The sequence below is a fragment of the Phascolarctos cinereus genome, unplaced genomic scaffold (assembly GCF_003287225.1).
Source record: "Phascolarctos cinereus isolate Bilbo 61053 unplaced genomic scaffold, phaCin_HiC Scaffold_4;HRSCAF=312, whole genome shotgun sequence".
Taxonomy (NCBI): domain Eukaryota; kingdom Metazoa; phylum Chordata; class Mammalia; order Diprotodontia; family Phascolarctidae; genus Phascolarctos; species Phascolarctos cinereus.
Genome location: NW_027555847.1, coordinates 659,858,910 through 659,885,134, shown reverse-complemented (window position 1 = coordinate 659,885,134; position 26,225 = coordinate 659,858,910). Strand labels below are relative to the sequence as shown.

Below are 26,225 nucleotides of genomic sequence, written 5' to 3'. Positions count from 1 at the left end.
AAAAGCAAAATGGAGTGTAAAGATTCAGGACACCAAAGCAATATATAGCCGGAGGAACCAGCTAAAGAAACCAGCCCCATAAGTGAGGTGAAGGCTTAAGTTGTGTCTCAACTTGAGAAGGATTTTTTTCCTCCATTGCTGTCCTTCCCTCTCATTCTTCTCCAAACACCAACACCTAGAGTATAAATGTTGCTCTTGTGTGTTCCATTAGCTGTGTCATGGCCACTGTTATTTACCCCCATCACACTGTAACAGGCTCAAGGCAGTTTCATCAGGGCCAGGCAATGGACATTTCTCAACAGCTGGAGTTTTATTATGCCTCAGTCCCCATCCACTGCCAAGAGCCCAGCTGGATCTGTTGCTCTAGCCAGTGGAAAGGAGGGCCCAGGGCAGGCTGCTTGTCCTCCCATCTCCTCTGACTGTAGCAAGAGTGGCAATGATGCTAATCATGGCGAGGCTGGGCACCTCTCAGCTCAGAGCCTGCCCTGGGCAGCTGCCAGCTTCTGCTTCCTCTTCAAAGGTCCTTCTCCAGCTGCCTGTGACAGAAGCCAGGGTTTAGCCAAGCAGAGAATTTCTGAGATGTGGATAAGAAGCAGAAGCCATTGCCCTTTTTGTGGGTGGATTTGGGGTGGGGCGGGGCAGGGGGGAAGGTATTTCAAATTGATCTCCAGAAAAATTGAAGTCCCCCTTATGGGTCCAGGATTTGAGATTAGAAGGATCCCAGGGGTTTTGGGTCCTTCCCCATTGCCTTGGGCAAATGGTTTCATCAGCATATTCTCAAGGCCTTCCAAGCCATTTGTTAAGGCCACCAAATAGAGCTCCTATTAACAGATGGCCCTTATCCCCAATCTGGTTTGCCTTGCTCTAGGTAATTAATTCTCCCTTAAAGAGCACTGCATTTTGAGTCAGAGGACCCGGGTTTGATTCCTAGCTCTGCCTCCTACTTCCTGAGTGACCTTGGGCAAGTGAGTCATTAAACCTATCTGACCTCAGGTTTTCATCTGTAAAATGAGAGATTTGGTCAAGCTAACCTCTAAGGTCCCTTCCAGTTCTAAATCCATGACCCAATGATCCTTTTTCCCCTAGAAAAATCCATCCCACTTGGAGCAACAGCTGGAGAGGGGCTTCTTTCTATGTCTGTGCTGGGCTGGGCCCCCAGGTGAAAGGTGTCTTACTAAGAGCCAAGCAGCTCTTCTGAAGGCCCTCCAGGTGGTGCTCTTGCCTTTGGAAACCACGCAGCCCTGAACCCTCTTGGTATCTTGAGCCATGGGGAAGTTGCATCAGCTGTGGAGCAGTGCCCATTAGAATAGGGAAATTAGAACGTGTCTAGGCAATGGGGAAAGGGGTAAGTTTTTCAGACCATAGTTCTACTCTTGCTTAGCCAAATAGATGCCTTCCTAGGGTGTCTGAGGCCAGAAAGCAGCATGATTAGCACCCAAAGTGACCCCCTAAAATGAAAAAACAAACAATAGGCATCTTCTTCTTTCCAAAGACAGAGCTGGAGTCCAGAGGAAACCCTCATGCCAAAGCAGGGAGAAAGGTGTTGTTTAGGCATGTGTTGTGTGTTTTTTCTTTTGAGGTCACTCACCTCTACTTGTCTCTCCCTCTCACCGCCACGTGAAACAGGAGTACCGCACGGTAAAGTCTCTCTTTCTGTCTCTCTTTTTCCTTCTCTCATTCTCTCGCTCTCAACCTAATGCACTCCTTTTATTTCTATATGTTTTCTCTTTTTCTATGTTTGTGGTTGCCTACCTGTTACTTTGAGTCATAGGGTCTGGGACTCAATCTTTCACCCCACTCCCCAAACATGTGAAAGCTGGGGAGTGTCACAGAAAAGCCTACAAGAGGCTTTGAATCAAACATTTAGGTGAAAGTCAGGATGGCTGGCTCCCTTCTTGACCCAGCCACTGACTCAAGGATTTTTCTGATGATGTGTGTCTCAGTTGCCCATGTGGAGATGAGGCTAGTGAGAGAAATGGCAAATGTATACAAAGAGTTTCAGGAGTACTGGTGAAAAAAGATAAGGGAAAGGTATGTCCTTACCAGATTTTATCTTCATTTACTTTAGAGGAAGTCTGAGGAAGGTAGGTGGATTTCATTTGAACAAGATTCTTCAGCCTGAATACATAAGAGGGCAATAAAAAGCTAGACATCTTGCCCCATCTCCACCCTTATCTCTGCCCCCAGGGAAAGACGTGTATCTGTTGTTACCTCTGCCCATTGAAAACACACAAGACTGGTACACTGCAAAGCTAGTTCCTAATCTACCAGGAGTAGATGACCCCAGGTAGGGTCTGCCATTCTGCCATGCAGGATGAGAGGAACTTGTTGCATGTCAGAGGACTAAAGTTAATCTTAAGGCATTTTAAAAATAGGTGGTCATAGCTCTCAGGAAACTTATGGTGACTGGTAAATAAGCAACAGCCCCAAGGCTCTGGAGAAAGGCACCTCAGTTTTCCTGCTTATGCAGTGGCAATCCTACCTTGTGGAAAGAGGGATTCTGTCCCTTAGGAAGTGTCTTTACTTTTGTTAGCCTTCCATTTTTCTTCCCAGAAAAGAGAAAAAGACAGCCTAGGGAAGAGTAGGTATCTAGAAGAAAGATGTCTCTTTCACTCTGGGTCCTACTCAGTTTCTCCTACTATCTTTGCCACCAAGTCACAATAGACAGAGCTGCCTTCCTTTGGAGGCAGCCTTTCCAAACAGCTGTCCAAGGTCCTGGATCAGAGCTTTTAGAAGGAACTGTCTGGTAGGGGATAAGCCTGTGGCACCCAGAGTCCCCATCACCAGAGGCAGTAAAGGAGCCACCACCACTCACCATGGACTTAGCAAATTTTATTTAGAATTCCTTAGACCCTGTGCTGTTGGTTGTGAGCTGGGTTGGCTCTAGGTGGCATCTCCAGGCAGTCCTCCAGAAGGAGAGGGACATGAAGTTCCTGGGGAGACTCACCCCAATTAGGGAAAACACCAAGGGCCAAGCAGAAGCCTTGACTTCAACCCCTGGCAGCCCAGTCTTTGTTTTTGTTTGTTTTTCCCCACACGGACCTTCAGGCTATTTTGGGTTTAGCATTTGATTGAAAGAGCCGCTTACCACCTCTTCCAGGAGTTCTTTCTAGGGTCTGGGACAGTTTTGTTTGTGAATAGGGATGGAATGGGAAAGACACAAATGTCCAAAATACATCTACATCTTTGGCCCCTTCTTTTCGCATATCCCAAAGAGAAAAGATCTTGCTTCCAAAAACAAATATGTTGGCCTCTAAAGCTGCTTGGATTTCTGGTGAGGACCTCCTGCCCAGTATTAGAAGACAGGCTAGAGTCCCTAGCAAAGAGGGCAACTAGATGGAAAGGGAATTGGAGGTTCGTTGGGATGGTTGGAAGAACTGGTGATGGAGAAAGAACTGGACAAGAGAAGACTTGAGAGGAGATGTAATAGCTATATTCAAGTACTCACAACACTGTTCTGTGGAAGCATCATTAGATTTTTTCTGCTTGGTCCCAGAGGGCAGAACCAGGGCCAATGAATGGAAGTTAGAGAGTCAGATTTAGGCTCCATAACTGACCAAAAGGTGAAGGGGCTGCCTTGAGAGCAATGGGTCCTCTGTCACTGAAGGCCTTTTAAGTAAAGGCTGGATGAACATTTGTTAGGGATTGCCATTAAAGTATGGGTTGGACTGGATGACCTCTGTGGTTTCTTCACCTCCTGGGAGTATGGTTTTGTAATTCTGTGACAGTCTGTGCAGGCAGGAGTCTTCACACACAGCTGCCTCAGGCACTGGGTGTTAACAGGGTTCACAGAGCCCATCCTGCTAAGTGCCCGTGTTTTTAAAAAGCCCCAGAGCTGAGAACCAACCATAAGGAGCAAGCTCCCACCATGTTCCAGAGCACAGGACCAAAAGGGAAGCTAGCCCATTTCTCCTCCAAGGCTGGGAAAACCAAGTTCACTTAATTCCCCAGTGTTAGAGCATACCATACTCTTTGAGGGTGGGGACTTCATAGAGCCAGTTGAAGACCCCGCAACACCCCAATGCTGAATCTGAGTTTTGCTCTCTCTTGCCCCCTTCTCCTCAATTGTTCCCTACAGTGGCAATAGTAAAGGGAAGGATATCAACACAATTAAATCCCTTCGGGTCCTCCGGGTGCTGCGGCCTCTCAAAACCATCAAACGACTGCCAAAACTCAAGGTGAGATGAGAGCTGGAGGGTTTGGACCACTGTGGAGCACAGCTGTGCTCTAAGGCCCCGGGCATCATCTGAAAATATGAACGCCTTCCTCACAATCTCACAGAGAGAGCGCTGAACCAGGAGGCAGGAAGCCTAGGTGTCTGGGCTCAGCAATAGTACCTGACTGTGTGACCTTGAGCTTCTCTCTGCCTCCATTCCCTTGGCTCTGTGGTGGGAGTAGGAGCAGCTAGTTGGGGCAATGGATAGAATGCCAGATCGAGAGTTAAGGAAGACTCATGTTGGTGAGTTCCAGTCCAGCCTGAAACACTTAGTAGCTGTGTGACCCTGAGAAAGCCACTTAACCCTGTTGGTCTGTTTCCTCATCTGTCAAATGAGCTGGAGAAGGAAATGGCAAACTGTTCCAGTATCTTTGCCAAGAAAACCCTAAATGGAGTCACGAAGAGTTGGGCACGACTGAAAAATGACTGAACAACAATATGGTGAGAGTAATAATCCTTTATAGGCAAATACAATGAGGTCACTGAAGATGCTCTGTCACATCTATATGCATAGTGAAAAGAGCCTTGGATCAGTAGACCTGAGTTGGAATCCCAGCTCTCCTACCTAAGGTTAGGGTTACGTGTGTGACCTTAGGAAAACCACTTTACCATTCTAGGCCCTTAGGTTCTCTTCTGGAAAATGAGAGTCTTGGACTGACTGGCCACAGAGATCTTTCCCAGCTTAAAAACCCATGGGCCTTTGAAAATCAAAGCTCAGCAGCAATGTTAGGGATTGAGATGATGATGATGATGATGATGATGATGTTGAGTTATTTTTCCAGTTGTGTCCTACTCTTTGTGACCCCATTTGGAATTTTCTTGGCAAAGATACTGGAGTGGTTTGCCATTTCCTTCTCCAGCTCATTTTACAGATGAGGAAACTGAGGCAGACAGGGTTAAATGACTTGTGCAGTCCAGACTTGTCCATAGGTAGTAAATGTCTGAAGCCAGATTTAAACTCAGGTCTTCCTGACTCCAGGCCCAGCACTCTAGCCACTGTGCCACCTAGCTGTGTTAATAACAATAACAATAATAATAATAACAGCTAACTTTTATATAATGTTTACTGTATGCAGGCACTCTGCTAAATGCTTTATAGTTATTATCTTTTTGGTCCTCACAATAATCCTATGAGACAAATGCTATTATTATCTCCTTTTCACATATGAGGAAACTGAGGCAAACAGGTTAAATGACTTACCCAGGGTCGCACAGCCATTAAGTAACTCCGGAGGAATCTGAACTCAAGTCTTCTTAGCTCCAGACCCAGTGCTCCATATTCTGTGACCCTAGGCATCTGGTTCTACTAAAGAGCTGGGAAGAAAGCAAGGGGAGAGTTGGGGTTAAGTTAGTTCCAAAAAGCATGAGGGAGATCCATAGCATAGGCAGGCAAAAACAACAGGTAACTCAAGACAGAGATGATAAGTGTCAATACACAAAAAAGGGCATAGGACTGTCATGCTCAGAGAATGCAGAGTTCCGGATTGGCATCAGGGCTTAAGTCTGGGAAGGCAGGCTGGCTGCATTAACCTTCTATACAAGCCCCAAGGAACTTTGTCTTCCTCATCTTTACCCTGGGACAGCATAAAAGTCGAAGCTTTGCAGAAAAGCCAGGAGTGGGCTAATGGCCGGAGGCAGAGGAGGGCAGGAAGGGGAAGCGGATAGCACAGGGTCTCACCTCCCCGTGGAGAGACCATGGGAAGCAGGAGATTGCAGATCACTGTCCAGGATAGGTAGGGGTCTCCGGTCCAGCTGGGTGTACTGCTACCTTCCCTGCACTCTCGCCCTCGACACCAGGCCCCCAGCCTGTCCCTGCTCTGACTTCGTGTGCTTGCTTCCCCTCCTCAGGCCGTGTTTGACTGTGTGGTGAATTCCCTCAAAAACGTCTTCAACATCCTCATTGTCTACATGCTCTTCATGTTCATCTTTGCCGTGGTGGCCGTGCAGCTTTTCAAGGGCAAGTTCTTCCACTGCACAGATGAGTCCAAGGAGTTTGAGAAAGACTGCCGGTGGGTCTCCATCCCCACCCCTGCCCACCCACCTCCCTCCTTTCCTAAGCTTTCCAGTCCTGGATTAGAGAGGGAGACCTAAGAACCCTGCCAAATGGACAATTCAGCTGTGGCTTGGGAATTGGGATGACGATCCCAATCTCACCCTGGTTTTTGGTGAGACCCTGCTTTCTGCCTCACTTGGCTATTCAGGGAAATGACACTCCTGGCCCCTTTCCCTGAAGGCCTATGTCAGGCCTGTCCTTTTCCTAGGTGAGAGAGGGAAGCAGCAGCTGCGTGGCCTTTAAGTCATGCCTCTCTGGGAGTGTGCCCAGCTTTAAGAGCCATCCCTCCCAGATCTAGGATGAAGGGAAAGAACTCTGACCACGCTACCCATACTGGGAGCTGACACTGCTTGGCTTGAAAGGTTGGCTTGAAAGCCAGCCCCCAGTACCTAGCCCTTATTCCTACCCTGCCCCTTTCAGAGCACTGGGGCCTTCACAATACCCCATCTCACTCCCAGTGACTGCCCAGGATAAACTACTTTTCCATTGATTGCCTTTCCCTCCTTCTCAGAGTCCAGGGGTATGGCTCCAGAGGGCTTCTCCCTGGGTCCATTAACTGTGCCTCCTCCTCTTTCCCAGGGGCAAGTATCTCCTGTATGAGAAAAATGAGGTGAAAGCCAGGGATCGAGAATGGAAAAAGTATGAGTTTCATTACGACAATGTGCTGTGGGCTTTGCTGACCCTTTTCACCGTATCCACCGGAGAAGGCTGGCCACAGTAAGGGTTTGGGGGGCTCCTGGCTTCTCATCTGGGTGACACTTAGGGACCTCTCTGGGGCTTGAGGTGATGGAAGCTTTAGTCTTAGAGCCATCTAGTTCAGGACCAGGATGCTTTGTGAGGCCCACTTCTGTGTTCTTGAAAGGGACCCTACATGTGCATGTTGACCTCTGTCCTCTACTTGCTGCATCTGTGTGTCTGTTTTGCATGTGGACAGAAATGCCAGAGGGGTCTCTTAGCATAAAATGAGGCAGAAGCTCAGCCCCCAAGATCAGAGAAGTTCAATGAGAAGGCATCGACTACCACCTCCGCCTAGCTTTCAATGAAGGAGCCTGAAGAGCAATCACTAGCTAAGCAGAGACAGGGCTTAAGTGAGCCAAGGAAGCAGGACAGGACAAAGAGGCAAACAGAGATATTCTCAGCACCTCCATACAGACACACACACACACACACACACATACATCCCTAATACCCACACATATCAGAAAGGAGGCATAGATCTATAGTCCACAAAAGCATAACATGGCAGGTTACCCTATTATTTACAGGACAGATCTTACATCCCTAACTTGCTTCATTTTTTTTACTTCTTCATATTTCTTTCTTTGATTCCAACTCTTATCATCACCTCTTCCCATCCTTCCATCTCAATTTCATCCTCTCTCAACCATCCTGTCCCACTTCTCTCCTTTTCTACCCCCTATCCTTGCCCCATCCCATCTCTTCCTCCTCCCTTCCCCTCTTTTAACAGGGTTCTCAAACACTCAGTGGATGCAACTTTTGAGAACCAGGGTCCCAGCCCTGGGTACCGGATGGAGATGTCCATCTTCTACGTTGTCTACTTTGTGGTGTTTCCATTCTTCTTCGTGAACATCTTCGTGGCCTTGATCATCATTACCTTCCAGGAGCAGGGAGACAAGATGATGGAAGAATACAGCCTGGAGAAGAACGAGGTGCAGGCCCCTAATCATCCCTTCCCCTCTTCATTCCATAAGTTAGGAAATAGGGCTATTTCTACAGGTCACTGGTTATAAGGCAGGGAGGGGGGAAATTCTGATTGAAATTGAAATTCTGTCCTTGTCCCCCTGGTGCCACCAATTCAGTGAGTGGATGACCAAGTCTTGGATTTCTCTGTGAGATAAAAGATTACCTTGACCATCTTCCATCTCTTCCCTCCTTCCAAGAGAGAGCCAGGATGAATGAAATCTTCTGTGGGAAGGTCTCAATATTTCAGCACAAAGGGAGGCATAGTATTCATATTATTGGTTTATTCCTGAGACAGAATTGTTGTTATTGTTGTTGTTTGTCCTTCTTTCTCGAAGAGGACCATGACATTAGGAAGGTGATGCCATGACTTGCAAGTGAATTGGATTGAAGTGATGAAGGGCTGTGCAAAGTCACCTGCCTCACTTTCTCCTCTGGAGCCATCTGGGTCCAGTGACATGATATAGATCAGGATGACTGGAGATGGCCCCCTGAGGACAAAGTAATAACAGCATAGCTACACCTTCTGTGAGGGACACAAAAATCGTAGGAAGCTGGGAAGCAAAGTAGGCCATTTCTTTTTCTGACTAGGCTCAGACATCTAGAATCCATAACTGTACGTCTCTGGCTTACAGTTGGATCTCTCCCTGGGGCTCTGCATGGTTTGAGCTGGTGTTTGGGATTGAGGAAGTTGGAAAACTAGATACACGATAACTAAAAGAATGGAAGCCAGAGCTTGGAAAGGGAGAAAGGATCATTCCAAGATTTGAGGGATAGGAGTGGGGATGGAGTTGACCTAATGAATGTTAGCAAAGGAAGGATGAATGAGATTCCCAGGAGGACTACAGCCTGCTTCCCCTCTCCCCTATACCATGTGCTTATTCACTCCCCTGTGCCCCTCTTTCCCCCTCCTTCTCTCCTCCCATGTTTCTCTTCCTCACATTGGTCTCACCTTCTTCTTTGCAGAGGGCATGCATCGACTTTGCCATCAGCGCCAAGCCCCTGACAAGGCACATGCCTCAGAACAAGCAGAGTTTCCAGTACCGCATGTGGCAGTTTGTGGTGTCCCCTCCCTTTGAGTACACGATCATGGCCATGATAGCCCTCAACACCATTGTACTCATGATGAAGGTGAGGCCTGACCACCTCCTGCTGGGGAACAGGAGGAGGGGGAGGGGCTCCCCAGCTAGAGCTGGGGGCCAGTGCAGACCAAAGAGCCTCGGCTTTCCTTCCAGTGAGGGGGGAAGACTAAGGGCTCTAGCCTTGCCCAGCTGACTGCCCCCACTCGCCTTCCCCTAGTCAACAGCATGCCCACCCCCCTCTTCTTCCTCTAGTTTGATGGTGCCACAATTGCTTACGACAATGCACTGAGGGTGTTCAACATTGTCTTCACTTCCCTGTTTTCTTTGGAGTGTCTCCTGAAAATCATGGCCTTTGGGATCCTGGTAAGTCTGCCCACGTACCTGGCTTATGACAGACAAAGTGGAGAGGCCAGGACAGGGGAGGGAAGGGGAGACCAGACACTGTCTTAGGCTTCATCGCCACTGGCTACATCGGCCATCTGGCCAGGGACTCAAGTTATCAGTCACCTTTAAGGCCTCATTTTGTCTACTCACAGTTTGGGTTCATAGGATTTAGAGATGGAATAGATTTTATTTTACAGAAGAAGGAGAAAGGGCCCAGAAAAGGGAAGTGACTTTCCCAAGGTCGCACAAGTGATAAGTTTCCAAATTCCTTGACCTGAATGGTGGTTCACATACTGAATGCTCTTCTTAACAAATGCTTTTCTGTGCCTGGCACTGGCCAAAAGGAATGATTCAGTATACTCCTGCAAGGGGAAGGAACCCTGAGATCCTAACTTTATCTAAACTATAGGCATTGGTCAATATGAGGAGCCAGTCAGTCTTCTCACAAGGGCTCAGTGACTCCCTATGGTCTTGACTGGAACCTCAGTAGATCCTGTACTGGGAAACTAGGCCAGATCGATCACCTTTGAGTGTCACTGGGGCTACGGGACTTCCCATCTTCCCTTCCAAAAGGATCTGAGATCATTCCCTAAGTTCTCTTGGGTTTGGCTTCTAGCTCATACAAACAAGGTAGACACATGGCTCCCTCTCAGTTAAGTCCCTGGTTCTATGAAGATTACACAGTAGGGGATGAGGAAGGGGGAGAGAGAGAGAGGGAATAAGTATTTATGAAGCACCTACTTGGTGCCAGGTACTATACTAAGCACTTTACAAGTATTATCTCATTTTATCTTCCCAATAGTTCTGGGGGAGGGGGAGGTATTATTGTTATCCCCATTTTCCAGTTAAGGAAACTGAGAGTGAGGTTAAGCGACTTGCCCTGGGTCACTCAGGAGGTAGTAAGTGTCTGAACTCAGGTCCTCTTGACTCCAGGAACAGTGCTTTATCCACTGGGCCACCTAGCTTCCTGGGGGACTGAGCCAAAAGGCCTGAGACCTACTAATGACAGCACCACATGAGCCCCTAGATTCTAGAGGTTAGATCATGGAAGAGTCCAAAGGGGCTTCTATTCTATGAGAGCTGGGACTCTTTTTAGAGTCTTAAAGCAAAGACAGCATGGGGTAGTAGACAGAGAGCTAGCCTCCAAGTCAGGAAGATCTGGGTTCAAATCTGGTCTCTGACACATACTGACTGTGTAACCTCTCCATACTCTAAACAACTCAGTTGCAAAAAAGGTGACAAGCTACATTGGTTGATGGAGTTTCCTTACCCAAGAGCTACAAATACCAGTGAAATCAAAGGCCCGATCCCTATCCCTATCCTTATCCCTAAAGCAAAGGCCTGATCGTGTTAGGAGTTGTTGCCCTTCGCTTCCGTAAGGCAAGACCCAATGATCTGCTCTTTGTCTTGGGAGTCTGGGGATGGTTAGCATCTGATCTGGGTCCCAGGGAATCCTGGTGAAAAGCAACATCTTGAATTCCTTGAGAAATTTTTGATTCTTGAATATTTATTAATCATGACCTTGGGCAAATCACTTCTTTGTACCTCAGTTTCCTCATCTATAAAGTGAGGGGGGTGGACTCTCTTGCCTCTATGGTCCCTTTCAGCTCTATAATCCAGTGACTATTATCACCTGATACTGTGTGGATGGATGGATAGATAGATAGATAGATAGATAGATAGATAGACAGATAGATAGACAGATAGATAGACAGATAGATAGATAATATGTTCATGGGGCTTTCTGGAATCAGTAAGCAGTGCCTAAAATACTCCAGACCCTGGAGAGTCTTGGTCTATGCCACTTTGTCTTATGGGATTATATTGAACATTTGAAAGCACGCTTAGCTCAGGTAAAGACAAAGATGAACTTATATAACCCTGTATTTGGTTAATGGAGAGAGGAGAAGCTGCCCACACATGGGGTCAGGAAGGGGAGTTGGGTAGAGGAGAAACTACTCAGGAAGAAGTCATTTGCCCCTAATAATCCTCAAACTGAACAGGGAATCAAGAGCTTATTGTATGTCTCAAGAGAGTTGGAATCCTTCAAGCTGGTACCACCACCGTAGCCCCTCATTTCATCCTAGCCTCCTTGTTGCCTTTTTTCTGTATTTAATAGACTGGGATTGATTGAAAGTGAAGGTCAGGGGGCTGGGGAAGAGCCCGGAGCATCCCTGGGGGGAGGGGGAGAGAATTCTGTGAACCTTATAAGCAGCCCCCTGACAGGCCCCTCCCTGTGCTCTGGAGACGCATGAAAAGGAAAGGTTGCCAGGCAGACTGGGGCCTGGGCAGCAGGGGCAGTCCAACATTCCTTCTCCTCCTCAGTGCTGGAGCTTTGGCCATACCTGGGTTTTGCTGTGATTCTGTGTGTCGTTGGTCTCTTGCTGGTTGTCCTCCTTGTCTTTCTTTTGTTTTTTCTCTCTAGAATTATTTCCGGGATGCCTGGAATATCTTTGATTTTGTGACAGTTCTGGGCAGTATCACTGATATTTTAGTGACCGAGTTTGGGGTAAGTGCCACACTAGCTCCTCTCTGGGCTGTGACTGTAAGGTAGCAAGGCTCCTAGGGCCAATCCCTTGGTCTGGGCAAAGCCAGACTGAATAGGGCAAGGAAGGCGAACAAGGAGGCCTACAGCCACCTAGCTGGCCAAGAGTGGTTTCTTAGAGAGCTTCAGGACTTGGCTGGAGCCCAGGGCTTCCTCAGCCATCTGAGCTAAGAAGGGCACAGAGGGAAAGGGATGAGATGTCAGTGCTCACTTAAAAGCATGTAGAGATGTCAACTAAGAAACCCAAGGTCTAGGAAGAAAGGATGAGAGCTTTTTTTGTCTTTTGTTTCTTACTTCTTTCTCAATGATGTGAGACCAGAAATCACATGAAAAGTAATTTGCATTCATAAGCCACAGATTCTGAGAGTTGAAAGGGATTTTTAAAGGTCATGAGACCACCTTCCCAGCCTATATTGTGTACAGAAGCTTAGGAGGCAGAGGGGACAGAGGAAGCTAACCTGGAGTGGAGCATTTATCATAATCTCCCAATGAAGACTGACAATCTCCCTGTGGACCACAATGGTTGCTCCTGACTTCGGACTGGTATCCCTATAAGGTCCTGGAAAAGGGAATTGCTGCTCCCAGATCAAAGAGCAGGACATCTCCCTAGGTGTCCTACCTACTCCTAGTCAGCAGGGAGTACCCGTGAAATACCCTTCCTTCTTCCCATTTTTACCTCCCCTGCCCTGGTGCCAACCTACCCTCTTCCCCAGTGTGATTTGGGGGATTCAAGAGGAACTAGGCTCATCTCCCACTTACGCTAAGCCTGAGTAACATCCTACCTGGAAGAAGCAACTGTGTTATAATAGGAGCACAGACTTGGAACCAGAGGACCTGGGTTACAATCCCATGTCTATTTACTCCCAATATAGACTTATGAAAATAATTTAACCTCTATTCCTCAGTTTTCTCACCCATAAAATAAAGAGGTTAAACTAGATTTCCTCTAAAGTCCCTTCCAGCTCTGACTCTCATGATCCTAAGGCATTTTCACACCGAGATCCCCTCCCCTACTCTTACCTTTCTAGCTGGTCTAATTGGCTGAAGCCCAAAGGGCCTAGTAATTCTGCTGGCTTCTTCCCTTGGCAATTCACCAGTGATCCTAGGACTGGGGTCACCCAAGGGATGGAATAACATAGATGAGGCCTATAGAGCAACACAGTACAGAGGAGGGCAGAGGCTACAAAGACCAAAGCTACTTAAGTGGTCAGTTTGGGGGGACTGCAGACGGAGGTGAGGCCCAGGTTTGAGCAGACTGGCTCGGAACTCTGGAGAAAGTAGTAGAAAAAATATCCAGATGCTCCTGAGAACAGCTGAGAAGGCAACTTTTAAGAGCCTTCCCATAATGGCCTTTGGTCCCCCACAACTTCCACCAAGTGTGAGCAGCAAAAGTGAACATTTTCCACCCCTACCCCATCATTCTGTGATGCTGATTGTTCCATGGGTCTAGGAAAGAACTGGGAGGAATAGGGGTGGGAGGGGAAGGCTGCTTCAAACACGCCTTGTTTCCTTATTTTCAGAGGTCAGTAGGACATAGGACCACTTACAGAAAGGATCATTCCCCTAAAATTAGCTAAGTCTGTTCCTGCTGTTCCTACTTTGTTTCCTAGTTTAAAGGTGCTGTCAATTCTGTTTCCTTTCCAAGGGACAGGATAAAGAGTAGCCTCCTCAGCCCTGCTTTTCCCATAACCCTCAGCTGTAGATTCCTTCTCAGGGACCCTTATTCAGCCCCTTGCTCTCCTGTTTAGGACCCACACCAGAGGAAATGCAATCTAAAGATTTTCCGCCTGCCCCACAGATCTCCACTGCTTCCTGTCTCTGAAGGGTCTTTCCTTACCCAAAAGAGCTCTCAAGTTGGAAATCTATAGCTACTATTTTCATATACATTGTGTGCCTCCCTTCTACAACTGCAGAATGGGGCATATGTTTTCTGAGAGCTATAAGCAGTTTCCTCCTGAATCAGCTCCTCGACCCTGAAGTTTTCCAGGTGGCCTAAGGTTTCCCTGTAAGGCCCATCTGGAAATCTACCTTCGATACATATGACGGCTGTCCCAGCCCAAGCCAACTAGCTAATGGCCTTTTAGGGAGAGAGGGGGGAGGGAAGGGGAAGGAAGAGCATGCAGGTAAGGCTAAGCCTTAAGACCCAGGTCGTTGGGCTTGGCTGGGAGGTAGGGCAGGGGCAGGAGAACTTTACTGATTTTTCCAGTTCCTTATGCAGCTGATGGGAGAGGTTCCATTTCAACTGTTTCAACTAGGATGAACTCTGTTTTCTGAAAGTCTAGATAACCAAACTGTCCCCATCAGCTGAGCCAGACCTGAGCAGGGCCACTGACTAGGATGGGAGGCCAAACAATGCACTGGTATTTGTGTGATTGTTATCAGTGACAGTGCTGTCACTACCCTTAAGAAGAACCATTTTTGGAAAGTGACCTTACCTGCTGAAATGAGAAAAAATGGGCATATCTTCTGATGCCCCATGCCCTCTCAGAGTCTAGTTTGGCTGGAGGTATCCAATCTTTTAACCTCCAGTTGGAGGCTGTGAAAACAACTTTCCATGGGGTAAACTCATCCCATCATTCTCTCCCAGTCAAACAGTGGGGCGGAGCCTAACATGGAGTCAGAATCTGGGAGGTGGCAGACCCTGGGCCTTAGGTGTCTTGAGTCCCTCAGTTCAGCCAGCCACACTGTATCCCTTTTCACCCAGTGACAAAGCTAGGTGGGGGTGGCCAGATGAATGAGGATGAAATGCTGACATTGACCGGGGGTGATTTTGGTTTGCCTCGTGTGCAGTATATAATGATTGTGTTTCTTGTCTTGTCTCTTTTCATGCTCGCTCTTTATACTGTATGTGCCAATGCACAACGCCGTCTGAAAAACTCATCCAATCAAAATGCACTATGAAACTCATGTGTCCATCCATGACCTGGTCTGTGTGTCCATACACCAATGACTATATCCCAAACCCACTGCCCCTACCCCCTCTTTGGAACCGAAATCCATTGGGTTTTGGCACTGGTAACGAATCAACCTTAAATGCTGAATAAACCTCCCCATCTGCCCCCGCCCAATCCCCCATTCATCTTCAACATCTACATCTAGGATCCGGTTGGTTTTACTTCTTTCTGAAGCCTAAATGCCTTACGTTAGCAGAAAGCATCCTCTTGTCTCGGCACTGCATGGCCCGTGCGTTTGGACAGCCTGAATCGCATCACCCCTCCTACCTCCCCACCACCTTACTCTTTGCCTATTTCTGTGTGTGTGTGTGTGTGTGTGTGTGTGTGTGTGTGTGTGTGTGTGTGTGTGCGTGTGTCTATCTGTGTGTATTTCTTGCCCCTTTTGTTCTGATCTTTGTTGGGTCTGAATTCTGCATTCTTTTGGTTGTTTTTAAAGTGGCCCCTCCCTCCCCAAATTAGTCTCCTGACTACCAGAAGCCCCTAAGAAGCTGCTAACTCTTTGGACTCCTCACTAAAAGGAGCACCCTAGTGTCTACTATACCAACCCCACAGAACCATTCCATGATGTGCATGCCCTGTATCAACACTCCCTTGCACACACCTATATCCAGTACCATCACATATCCAGGGTATTCACTCTTAGACTGACTTCAAAGCCTGTGTTCCCTGGGCACATTCTAATACCCATAACCCACATACTGCAATAATTGTGCTATAGCTGACTTCCCCCCCCCTCTTCATCCCTCACCTTCTCCCACTGACAAAGAATATAGCCTCCCTTGGCCTTTGATTCTCCATGTGTGTCCCCTGAGCTAGGGACTTTGGCCGTGTGTCAAGACTTGGTTTGAGGCAGAGAAGAGACAAGAAGAAAGTTGGCTTTTGGGTGGAAAGGGCATGGGATGGCAGAGCCACAGCCCAGCCTGCCCTGGATGAGAGCTGGCAACATCAGGGCACTGATGAGGGGAACACCCAGGTCACCTGCTGCCTGCACAGGTCTAGCCCCTGTCCAGCCACTTCCATAAAGGAAGCCCCTTGGAATATACACTTAGATGCCTGACCAGCTACAGGCTGCACCCTCACACATTTCCCTGGTTCCCTACCTCCTCCTATACATACTCCCTTTTCTACAAACACACTGACACTCTTACACTTGCTCACCCACAATGCACATATTCTCAGGCCCCATTTCTGCTGCCTGTCACTATCCTAGGGATCCCCACATTATCATGCCATATATTCAGCCTGCTTCCTGTTCTTCTAGGGGTCTCACTTTGCTGCTTGCATATGCCTCCCTTTTCCTAAGTGCCACCCCTAGTCCTAAAAGGTAACTCTTTAAATGACTCCCCATTGTTCTTTTTGTCTCTCTGCCAGGGCTCCTTCCCCTAATGATAGAGCCCACTCCCCTTCCTTTTATCTGGGGCATTAGAGGTACCTGAGGGGATCTGAGGGACCTGCATCTCTACAGTGGGATTGGTGCCACAACTCTGACTCACTCTAAGGCCTTCCCACAATGGCTTTTAGTCCCCCAAAATTTCCACCAAGTTTGGCTACCTCTGCTAGGGAAGAGAAACATTTAGGCTGTTAGGTCTAGAACTGGGGCTATGTGGAGCTGGAAGCTTCAGAAAGAAGCTATTACTGCTTCTACCCATAGAGTACCATAGACTGAAGTAGAGGGAAGGAAGCAGCAAAAGAAACCCAGGTGCCCATCCTCCCTTCCTGGCTAGGGCACAAAGTTGATGTAGCAAAACTCTCCTAGGCTAGGTGGGCCCCCAAATGATAAGAATAAGAATTTATATAGTGCTTTAATATTTTCAAAGAGATATATATATATATGTATATATATATATATATGTATATATATATATACATATATGTATATATATATACATATATATATATATATATATATATATATATATATAATCTCATTTTATCCTCACAATACATCTTATCCTCTGAGGAAAACATTGTTATCTCCATTTTGCAAATGAGGAAACTGAGGCCAAGAGAGGTTAAATGACTTGGCCAGGGTCACATAGCTAGACAGTGATTGAGGCAGGATTCAAACCCGGGCCTTCTTGATCCCAAATCCAGCATTTTATCCACTATACCAAGCTTCCTTGCAGATATTGTCCCAAACTCTCAGACATGCAGAATCAGGGTCTGAAATCTCTGACCGTTCATAGGGTGTGAGATTCCTGGGGCTTCCTGATTGTGGTTGGGCAGGAAGTACCATGAGAGTCTTGCCTCTCATGATATTGAAGCAGGTTATGCCCATACTAGAACCAGGAAGCACGTGGCCAGATAAGAGAAAGGGCATGGAATGGCAGAGAGAACAGAGAAGGAGGAGAAGGAAGAGACTCACCTCCTCATATTCCCTGTGCCCGAGCTTTCCAGCCCCTCCTCAGCCCATAGGTCTAGCCAAAGGGAAGATAGAGAGGTGTTGAGGAGAGGCAGGGAGTGTCCAAAAGAAACCAGGGGCTATCCAGGCAGTTAGGAGAAGCAATCAAGTGGGTAGGTTTGGGGGCAATTTGAGAGTCTGTAATCCCTTTACCCAGGAAAAGGATGAGTGAGGTTCAAATTCTGCCCTTCCCTCACCCTTCCAGGCCTCACTTGCCCCATCCTTAGTCCTCTCTCTAGACCCCTGTGTGTCTTCCTCTTGCTATGTTCTAAGGTGGGTGGTGGACTTTCTGCATGCATCTCTCCCTTGGGACTGTTCCATGGCTTTTCCAGCATCACTACAGCCGACTGAAAACTTCTTGCCCTGCACCTGCCCCTGCCCCTGTCCCCCTGCCCTTTCCCCTGCCCCTGCCTGGGGTCGCTGTCCCACTGCGGGAGCTTCTACTGCTCTGCATGCTCTGTCGGAGTCCACATGTTATGCTCCACCCATGGAAGGGATGGCTTGCACTTATGGGATCGACAGGAGGGGAAGGGTCTCTGAGGGAGTGGAAGAGGGGGCAGAGAAAAATGGCCACAAGGTGAAGTGCCTCGACAGGGTCCACTGGGTGGTCTGGTCCAATTCTATGGGAACTGTCCTGAGGTTCCAGCTGTACAGTGACTAGAGAGTTGGGGGGGGGGGGTTATCCCACATGTCCCATGAGCTGAAGGCAACTTCAGCTTGACTTTATGCCCAGTTCCCCTTGGGTTGTGCTGGTGTGTTAATGGAGACCAAGGGTATTTGTGCTATGTGTTTTGTCTCAGCACACCAGCTCAGGGGCACAGGTTGTGCTCCTGGAGCAGGAATCTAGCAGGCACCATAATGGCTCCCTAAAGGCTAAGTCCTGCTTGTAGACACTGTCAGGGAGCAAGGGTGTTGAAGCTGATGCTCCTTCGCTGTCCCCCTGATGAGTGTGTCTTGGAGCTAAAGACCTCTGAAAGGCACATGGAGGGCTGGAGAAGATTTAAGGGCGCTGCTTGGAGCTAGCCTACGAAGTTCCCAAGACTCAGCCTCACAAATAGATTGCTCCCTGGGGGTGATGCAGGGTCTGTGCCAGTTCAGTGGGGACTAAAAGTAGGGTCCTTTAACAGGCTTTAAATGGCCCTCCCCCACATAAGCTGAGTGGATTGCTAAAGCAGTGAAGGCCAGGACTTTCATGTTCTATTTCCAAGGCTAGCCTAGCACCATATGGCACCTACTTCTGCCCTCAATCGGCCCTGGTGGCTCTTCTCCACCTCCCCTTCCCTGAATCCCACCCTCCTCAGGCCCATCTCCAAGAATAGAGCAGAAAGACTATTTACTCCAGTTATCTCTGAGGCATACTTCCCACGTTTTGTCCTTGCTTTTGCCCCAGCCCATGCCCCCAAAAACCCATAGTGCCTGCCTCCCTTACACCTGCTTGCACCCACATACCCCTAACAACACATTCCCATATGAATTTGGGGGCTGAACTCACTCTTGTCAGCCAAGTAAGGAAGCAGTTGCTTCCTTATCTCTTTTCCCTCCTTCTCTTCCTCAATGGCTAGCCAGCTGCAGTGAAGCCAGATAGACTACCGGAAAGAAATGCAGCTTATGGTACCTGCCTTGGGTGGGGAATGAGGGAATACTAGGATAATCATCCTTCCCCATACATCTCCACTCCTGCCACAAGGGTCCCCAAGGCCCCAGCTTGGCCCAGGAAATTGTTTATTCCCTAAGGACACAGCTTCTCTTGCATCACTGAACTGGTGCACCAGAGCTCTCCTACCAGATCCCATCCTGTTCCTATCTGGTCCTTACCAATCAAAGTGTTTCTCTGGTGCCTGGGTTTTGGCTTGGGTGGGGAGGAGGAGGAGGAGGAGGAAAAGGAGGAGGAGGAGGAGGCAGCAGCAAGAGGTGGTGGTGGCAGCTAGGGAGCAGGGCCCTCAAGTAAGGTCTGTGACTGCAAGGCAGGGAGGGGCCTGACAGGGGAGGTGCTGGTGGCAGGAATGGCTCAGACTCCCTGCTCCCAGCACCCACCCCCTCTGTCAGCCTGGGACATTTCCAAGCTCACAACACCCATGGGAGCTCCATCGCTTACTGCAGGCTTGGTCCCACGCTGCTCCACCCAATCCCAGAAGCTGTGAAGCCATCCCAGAGAGGGGGGAAAAGGGCCAAAAATGCATCTTCACGGACTCACCGGGCAGCGAGGACTCACCCTGCAGCCGAACAGCCCCGGCTCCCTTCTGTCCTCCCCATCCCCGCTCGCCAAGGGGGTAAGAAAAGATCCTATTCTGCTTCTCCCGATTGGCTCGAGCGCTGCTGCTCTCAGCCCTTGGCTGATCGTCTGGGGGTGAGGTCAGGGCGGGCCAGAGCGGGGTGGGCAGCGCCACGCCGCAGAGTGCTGTGCCGTGCAGTGCACCTGTTGAGTCCGTGTGACTGATGCATTTCTGGCCCGGATCGTAACATGCACATGTAACACGCACAAGCCCACCAGGCCTGAGCTTGCCGGCTTCCCTCTCTTTGATGTCTGTGCATCGTACATGTGTGACGAGACTCGGCGACGTTACCTGCTTGTGTCCTAGTGTCTCAGTGCATTTGGTTGTTGGGATAAACAAAACCATAATAATTTTTTTCCTGATTGGATGATCCAAATAGTTTTGTTTCTTTTCCTTTTCTTCTCTTCCTTTTCTTTCCTTTTTCTTTCCTTCTTTTATGGGTTGCAGGGTTGAGGCAGGTGGGAGGGTATTAGCAAGTAGCTTCCATTTTGAGTTGGTTTTTTTTCCTACCTCCTTTCTCTCTTGCTTTTCCCCTTCCTCTCCAGCTTTTCCTCAGTGACATTGTGTTGGTTCTTCCTTTCTTTCCTTTCCCTCTTTGGTTGGGGTTTAGATTGCTTTCTCTACTTGGTTTTGGGATCTGGCATTGTCCAGATTGACATAGATGTTGAGTGGCTTTGGGGGCCTATTTGTGCGGGCAGATGGTCATGCCTTCTCTCCATCTTCCCAGAACAACTTTATCAACCTCAGCTTCCTCCGCCTCTTCCGGGCTGCCCGCCTCATCAAGCTACTTCGCCAGGGTTATACCATTCGCATCCTCCTCTGGACCTTCGTACAGTCCTTCAAGGTAAGGGATTGCGAGGATAAAGGGAGGGGTTGCCCCCAGGTCTGGCAGGTATCAGTTACTCCTGTGATAGAGTTAGAAGTAATGATGGGAAAATACCAACTATGAGGCTAGGTCTTTAGCAAAGCTCCAGCATTACTTTCTGAAGGCACCCATTAGGAGCACTGACAGTGATACTGGGTTAATTCAGCCAAGGATGCCTTTCCAAAGTCCAAACCTAGGCTCTCCTCTGTTGCTTCTTCACTTTCTACCAGATCCTAATCTGCACTGTCCAAACCTAGAGACATTTGGTCTAATCAAAGTACAGATTTAGATCATTCATTTAGAGAAGACTGCAGGGCTTCTTAACTGTTCCCACTTGCAACCCTTCAGCACTTTTTCAACTGTGGGTACATGGCATCTCGACCCACAGTTTAAGAAGAGATGGACTAGAGGATCAGTCCAGAAGGGAGGATGTGGGAAGATGTAGTTCTCAGTCAGGAAGGTGTGGGTTGTTACGGGGGGAAGAAAACTAAAAGTCTTCACCTGACTTCTCTTTAGGCTCTCCCCTATGTCTGCCTTCTAATCGCCATGCTTTTCTTCATCTATGCCATCATAGGGATGCAGGTGAGTTGTGAGTAATTCTCTCTGCAAGAACCTCAGTTGATCCTGAAGTGGGGTATCCTTTTCTCTCTTATCCTCCTCTTAAAACTCCCCTTCTAGGGGAGTGGAATTTCCCATTTACTTTATGCAGAGGAAGGACAGTAAAATGCCAGATTTGGAAATTGGGTGATGGGTTCAAAGATTCACAAGGTCATGGAATCACAGGGCTGGAAGGGATCTACACAATAATCTAATTCAACTTCATCATGAATGAGAAATCTGAGACCTAGAGAGGGAGAGGGGTTTGCCCGAGTCCCCTTTCCACTACACCACATTGTCTTTCTGGTAGCTAGATGGCACATTGGATATAGCTCTGGGCCTGGAGTGAGGAAGACCCATCTTCCTGAGTTCAAATCTGACCTCAGACACTTACTAGTTGTGTGACCCTGGGCAAATCACTTAATCCTATTTGCCTCAGTTTCTTCATTTATAAAATGAGCTGGAGAAAGAAATTGCGAACCAGGCAGCTAGGTGGTGCAGTGGATAGAGCACCGGCCCTGGATTCAGGAGGACCTGAGTTCGAATGGAGCCTCAGACAGATAACACTTACTAGCTGTGTGACCCTGGGCAAGTCGCTCAACCCCATTGCCAAGAAAGAAAGAATGAAAGAAAGAAAGAAAGAAAGAAAGAAAGAAAGAAAGAAAGAAAGAAAGAAAGAAAGAAAGAAAGAAAGAAGGAAAGAAATTGAAAACCTCTCCAGTATCTTTGTCAAGAAAACCCCAACAACAACAGCAACAAAAAATGTTGTCTTCCTAGTGATAAGCCAGTAACCTACAAGGTCATGGAGACTAGTAAAATAGAGTGCACAGGCATCAGCTTCAGTCTCATGCAGCAGCTGGCTTCCCCTTGGTCAGATGTACCCAAACCTTATCTCATATCATTTTTATTCACATACACACACACATCATGTATGCTCTAGTCAATGAACAGCCCTATGATCTACCCTCTCCATGCCTTTGCAAGGGCTGTTCCCTCTGACTAGAATGCCCTCCCCACCCCCAACTCTTTACTTGCTGAATTTCCTGTCCCTCCTTTAAAGCGCAAATCAAATGCTGCCTCCCTCATGAAGTCTTCTCTGATCCCCGCAGTGGTCATCTGCCTCTTTGTACCTCGCAAGGCTGTGGCAGGAATGCTTGTCTTATCCATAGGAGAGGGCCTCGTCCCCTACATGATGTTGGTTGCACAGTGGCTCAGCTCTCTGCCAGAAGCAGCACAGGGTTAATTTAGACAAATAAAAACTGAGTTCCAGGGGAAGAAATTGGAGGAAGTCTTGCTTGAGGTCAATTTTCCATTAATTCTAGCAGCTTCTTGGCTTAATCTTCATAATCTGTTAACTTACAATCACATCCACATCAGAGAAGCGTAAAATTAGAATATCATTCTTTTTGAAAAGATTTCTGAAATAAGCATTTATATAGCACCAACAGACAATAGACAGGCATTTTTACAAATATTATCTTACTGGAGCCTCACAACAACCTTGGGAGGTGAGTGGTGTTATTTATCCCCATTTTACAGGTGAGGAACTGAGGCACACAGGCAAAGTGACTTGCCCGAGGTCAGGCTCACACAGCTAGTCAGTGTCTGAGGTGAAATTTGAACTCAAAACTTCCTGATTCTAGGCCCCACCCTCAATCCACTGTACCACCAGCTGCTGCTAGTTGATTTCTTGATAGGCTGTTTTCCTTAGTGGGTTTATCACAACAGGACATTCTCCCAGATATCTACATTTCCCATGTTATCACTTATCTTCCATTTCATCTTTCCTGTCCTTTTTAGAGATATAGAATCGCATTTCATGTTGCACCTCCCTGAAGCATTTATCCTGTGTTTATTGAAGTCTTATCCCCTCCCTGCCCCACCTGAGTCTTTAAGCCCAGTGAGAGCAAGGGCTGGCTCTAATCTAAGCTCCCGAGTACTGACCAGGACCGAGTTCTCTTCCCTGAGAATGCTTTGCCTCCCTTAGGTGTTTGGAAACATTGGCATCGATGTGGAAGAAGAAGACAATGATGATGATGATTTCCAAATCACGGAGCATAACAACTTCCGCACCTTCTTCCAGGCACTGATGCTCCTCTTCAGGTGAGATGGAGGTTCCAGGGAAGAAGCAGGAGGGACAGAGGAGAGATACGGGTCACCTGATACAGACCTATTTGTTAGAGGGGAGGAAAAAAGACAGGCCTGAAGTAGGGTTCCTTCATTCTTTGGTTCCTTAGCTCCCTAACTGAGCTGAGACCTGGCACTTTGGTCTGTGCCTGCCAAACGCAGGTTGTGGTTGTGAATACTAGATCGGTATTTTGGGAGGAGACACAAAAAGTGACATCAGGAATCCTCTGTCCTCCTTTCCCACCCTAACCATGGGGAAGGCTGAAAGGCCTGTGACTCAGGGGAAGGGGCTGAAGTTCAAGGAAGGGGTTGGGCAGGTGTTCGGTGCTCCCTCAATACAACAGGGTCTGACTTCCCTTCTGTCCCTAGGAGTGCCACAGGTGAGGCATGGCATAACATCATGCTGTCCTGTCTCAGTGGGAAACCCTGCGATAAGAACTCAGGCATCAGGGAGCCCGAGTGTGGAAACGAGTTTGCCTATTTCTATTTTGTGTCTTTCATCTTCCTCTGTTCCTTCCTGGTGAGTCTGGGGAGGATCCATTGGCCCTCACCCTTCTCTGGGGATGGGGGTGGGTGGGAAGAGGGTCATTGTACTGCTGCGTTGTGGCTGGAATATCCCTCATTCATTCCATAAACATTGATTAATCAATGACCATATGTAAGGCCCCATGCTTGACAACACTCTAAGGTGGTATAGGCTAATGACCAGAGGAATAGGTTTGCCTTCAGAGATGTGGAGCTGCTTTAGAAAGCTGGGTCCACTCATTTTCTGCGGAAGAGATCCTTGGGTACCTTTCTCTGCCAGGGGGGAGATAGGGGCAAGGAGGGGTAGGTAGGAATTATCAAGAAATCTGTAGGAGGATGCAAATAAAGGAGAAGCTCAAGATGAAGGTAAGGGAAATGGGAATTTCTAAGACAGATGGGGAGAAGGGTATCACTTTGGTCTTTTTGTTCTGGGCTCTCACTTAAAGCTGCTTCTTCTAACCTGGCCCATGGCAGATGCTGAACCTCTTTGTGGCTGTCATCATGGACAATTTTGAGTATCTCACCCGAGACTCTTCCATCTTGGGCCCCCACCACCTGGATGAGTATGTGCGTGTCTGGGCTGAATATGATCCTGCAGCTTGGTAAGAAGTTATCTGAACTCTTCTGGCCTCACCCCCAGCTCCCAGCCTTTATGGGCTCCACTGGCAAGGTTAAGAGCTGTGAGAAGGGAAGGTCTACAGGCCTAAGCTTTCTTCCAGGACCTCTGCCACACCTCTTTAGGAGGAGAGAGGTGCCGGGCTGGCGACCCCATGATACCCCTATTAACATTCTTTCTGGTGTAGGGACAAAGAAATGGCCCTGTGTGGTCAGACTGGTTAAAGGGAAGGTAGAAGGGCCCATAGGAGGAAGAGGAAGTGCCACCTTGTTCTGGGATCTGGATTGATCCTGACCCTGCACAAAATCTGAACTCTAGCCTAAAAGACCTTGTCAGACCTTTGGTGTCAAGGGCCCTTTGGCAGGAAGTTGGGCTTCACATCTTGAAGGCCCTAAGCTGATGTCCCTACCCCCTTCACTTTCCCCCTCCACTTTCTTATACTACTAATATGGCAAGCCCCCCAGAAAACAAGCATCCCCTCTCGTCCAGACCACCCTCCTCTACTTAACAAAACCAAGGTAAAGTACTGTACTGTAATAATAGCCCCCAAATTCCCAACCCAATCATCATACAAGGATTCCCACTCATCCCCCCTTGGACCTTAAGCTCAAGGGCTGATGGTCCTTGAAAGACCCCACTGGGAGCTTCCCATGCCTGGCCCTTTGGAACCTTTTCACGTCTCATCCATGAGAGCTAGACAGGGACAGGAAGAGGTGGATGTTCTGTTACTGCAGCCCCTGAGGAGTTAGTCAACCCGAGGCAGGGACCTCCCAGGACCCTGGCCAGGCCTAGAGGAACCATTGGGGTCAATGGACTTAGATTTTTGCTGGTGATTAACTTTTGCTCTTTTAACTTTAGGTCATTTCAGTTGAATTGCATCCAACTGCTTTTCTGATAACCATTAACCCCTTGCCTCTGCTGTCCTCACCCAGAGAGGCTATTCAGATTGTCTGCAGGCCCAGGAAGGGGTTGCCTTTCAAGTCCGACTGTGCTTTGTTGTTGTAACACCATCACCCTTTCCCAATTCATTCAGGGGATGGGTATGTGCTTGCGTGTGTGTGCTTGTGTGTGTGTGTGTGTGTGTGTGTGTGTGTGTGTGTGTGCGTGTGTAGATCTTTGATCTAGAGACTTAAGAGAGCACTTAGTCCAACCCCCTCAAGGTTTTACAGATGACGAGGCTGAGGCCCAGAGAGAGAGAAGGGGACCACCTCAAGGTCCCTCAGCTAACAAGTAACAAAGGCAGGATGTGAACCCAGGGCTCTTTCCACAGCCCCACTCTGTCTACTTTCCCCTGTGGGCCAGGGTCTCAGAACTAGCTTTGGCTCTGGCACAGAGTTTGTCTCCAAGCAGATGACTGTCCCCTTGGGTTGGTTCATCAGTGCGCTTGCTTAACCAGAAATGTAAAAATTAAGGGCGAGAAAGACTGTATTCTCATTGCCCTTCATTCCCCACTCTCTTGTGTGTGCTGACATTTCTCCAGTTTTACTCTAGTACTTTTACTCTGGTACAAATGTCTGGAGCCAGCGCTGGGAATTTCCAGAATATCTCTGTGGCTGTGATCCCAAGACGTCTCTGTGTGATGCCTGTGTGTCTGTATACATGTATATGTTGTATTTGACCCTTAGAATTTGCACTAACACCCATGTATTCTTCTTACAGCGGTCGGATTCATTATAAGGATATGTACAGTTTATTGCGTGTTATATCTCCCCCTCTCGGCTTAGGCAAGAAATGTCCTCATAGGGTTGCTTGCAAGGTTTGATTTCCACTAAAACCTGCTAGCATCAACGGAATGAATGTGGCTTTTGGTTCTTAATATATATATTTCATATATATATATATATACATCTTTTGATATCTCTTGCATTTAATTAGTGACCTCTTAG

The 26,225-nt window shown here is 48.0% G+C and overlaps 1 protein-coding gene across 1 annotated transcript in view; it reads left to right on the top strand.

The window, feature by feature from the left end:
* Positions 1 to 26,225, top strand: part of CACNA1A (calcium voltage-gated channel subunit alpha1 A) — a 251,744-nt gene that overhangs the window by 190,297 nt on the left and 35,222 nt on the right. Inside the window, 12 exon segments of the mRNA XM_020995037.2 lie at positions 4,079 to 4,178; positions 6,065 to 6,225; positions 6,849 to 6,986; positions 7,738 to 7,939; positions 8,937 to 9,101; positions 9,305 to 9,415; positions 11,862 to 11,945; positions 20,337 to 20,453; positions 20,991 to 21,056; positions 23,059 to 23,174; positions 23,568 to 23,718; positions 24,198 to 24,325. Of these exon segments, the coding sequence (XP_020850696.1) occupies positions 4,079 to 4,178; positions 6,065 to 6,225; positions 6,849 to 6,986; positions 7,738 to 7,939; positions 8,937 to 9,101; positions 9,305 to 9,415; positions 11,862 to 11,945; positions 20,337 to 20,453; positions 20,991 to 21,056; positions 23,059 to 23,174; positions 23,568 to 23,718; positions 24,198 to 24,325 (1,539 nt within the window).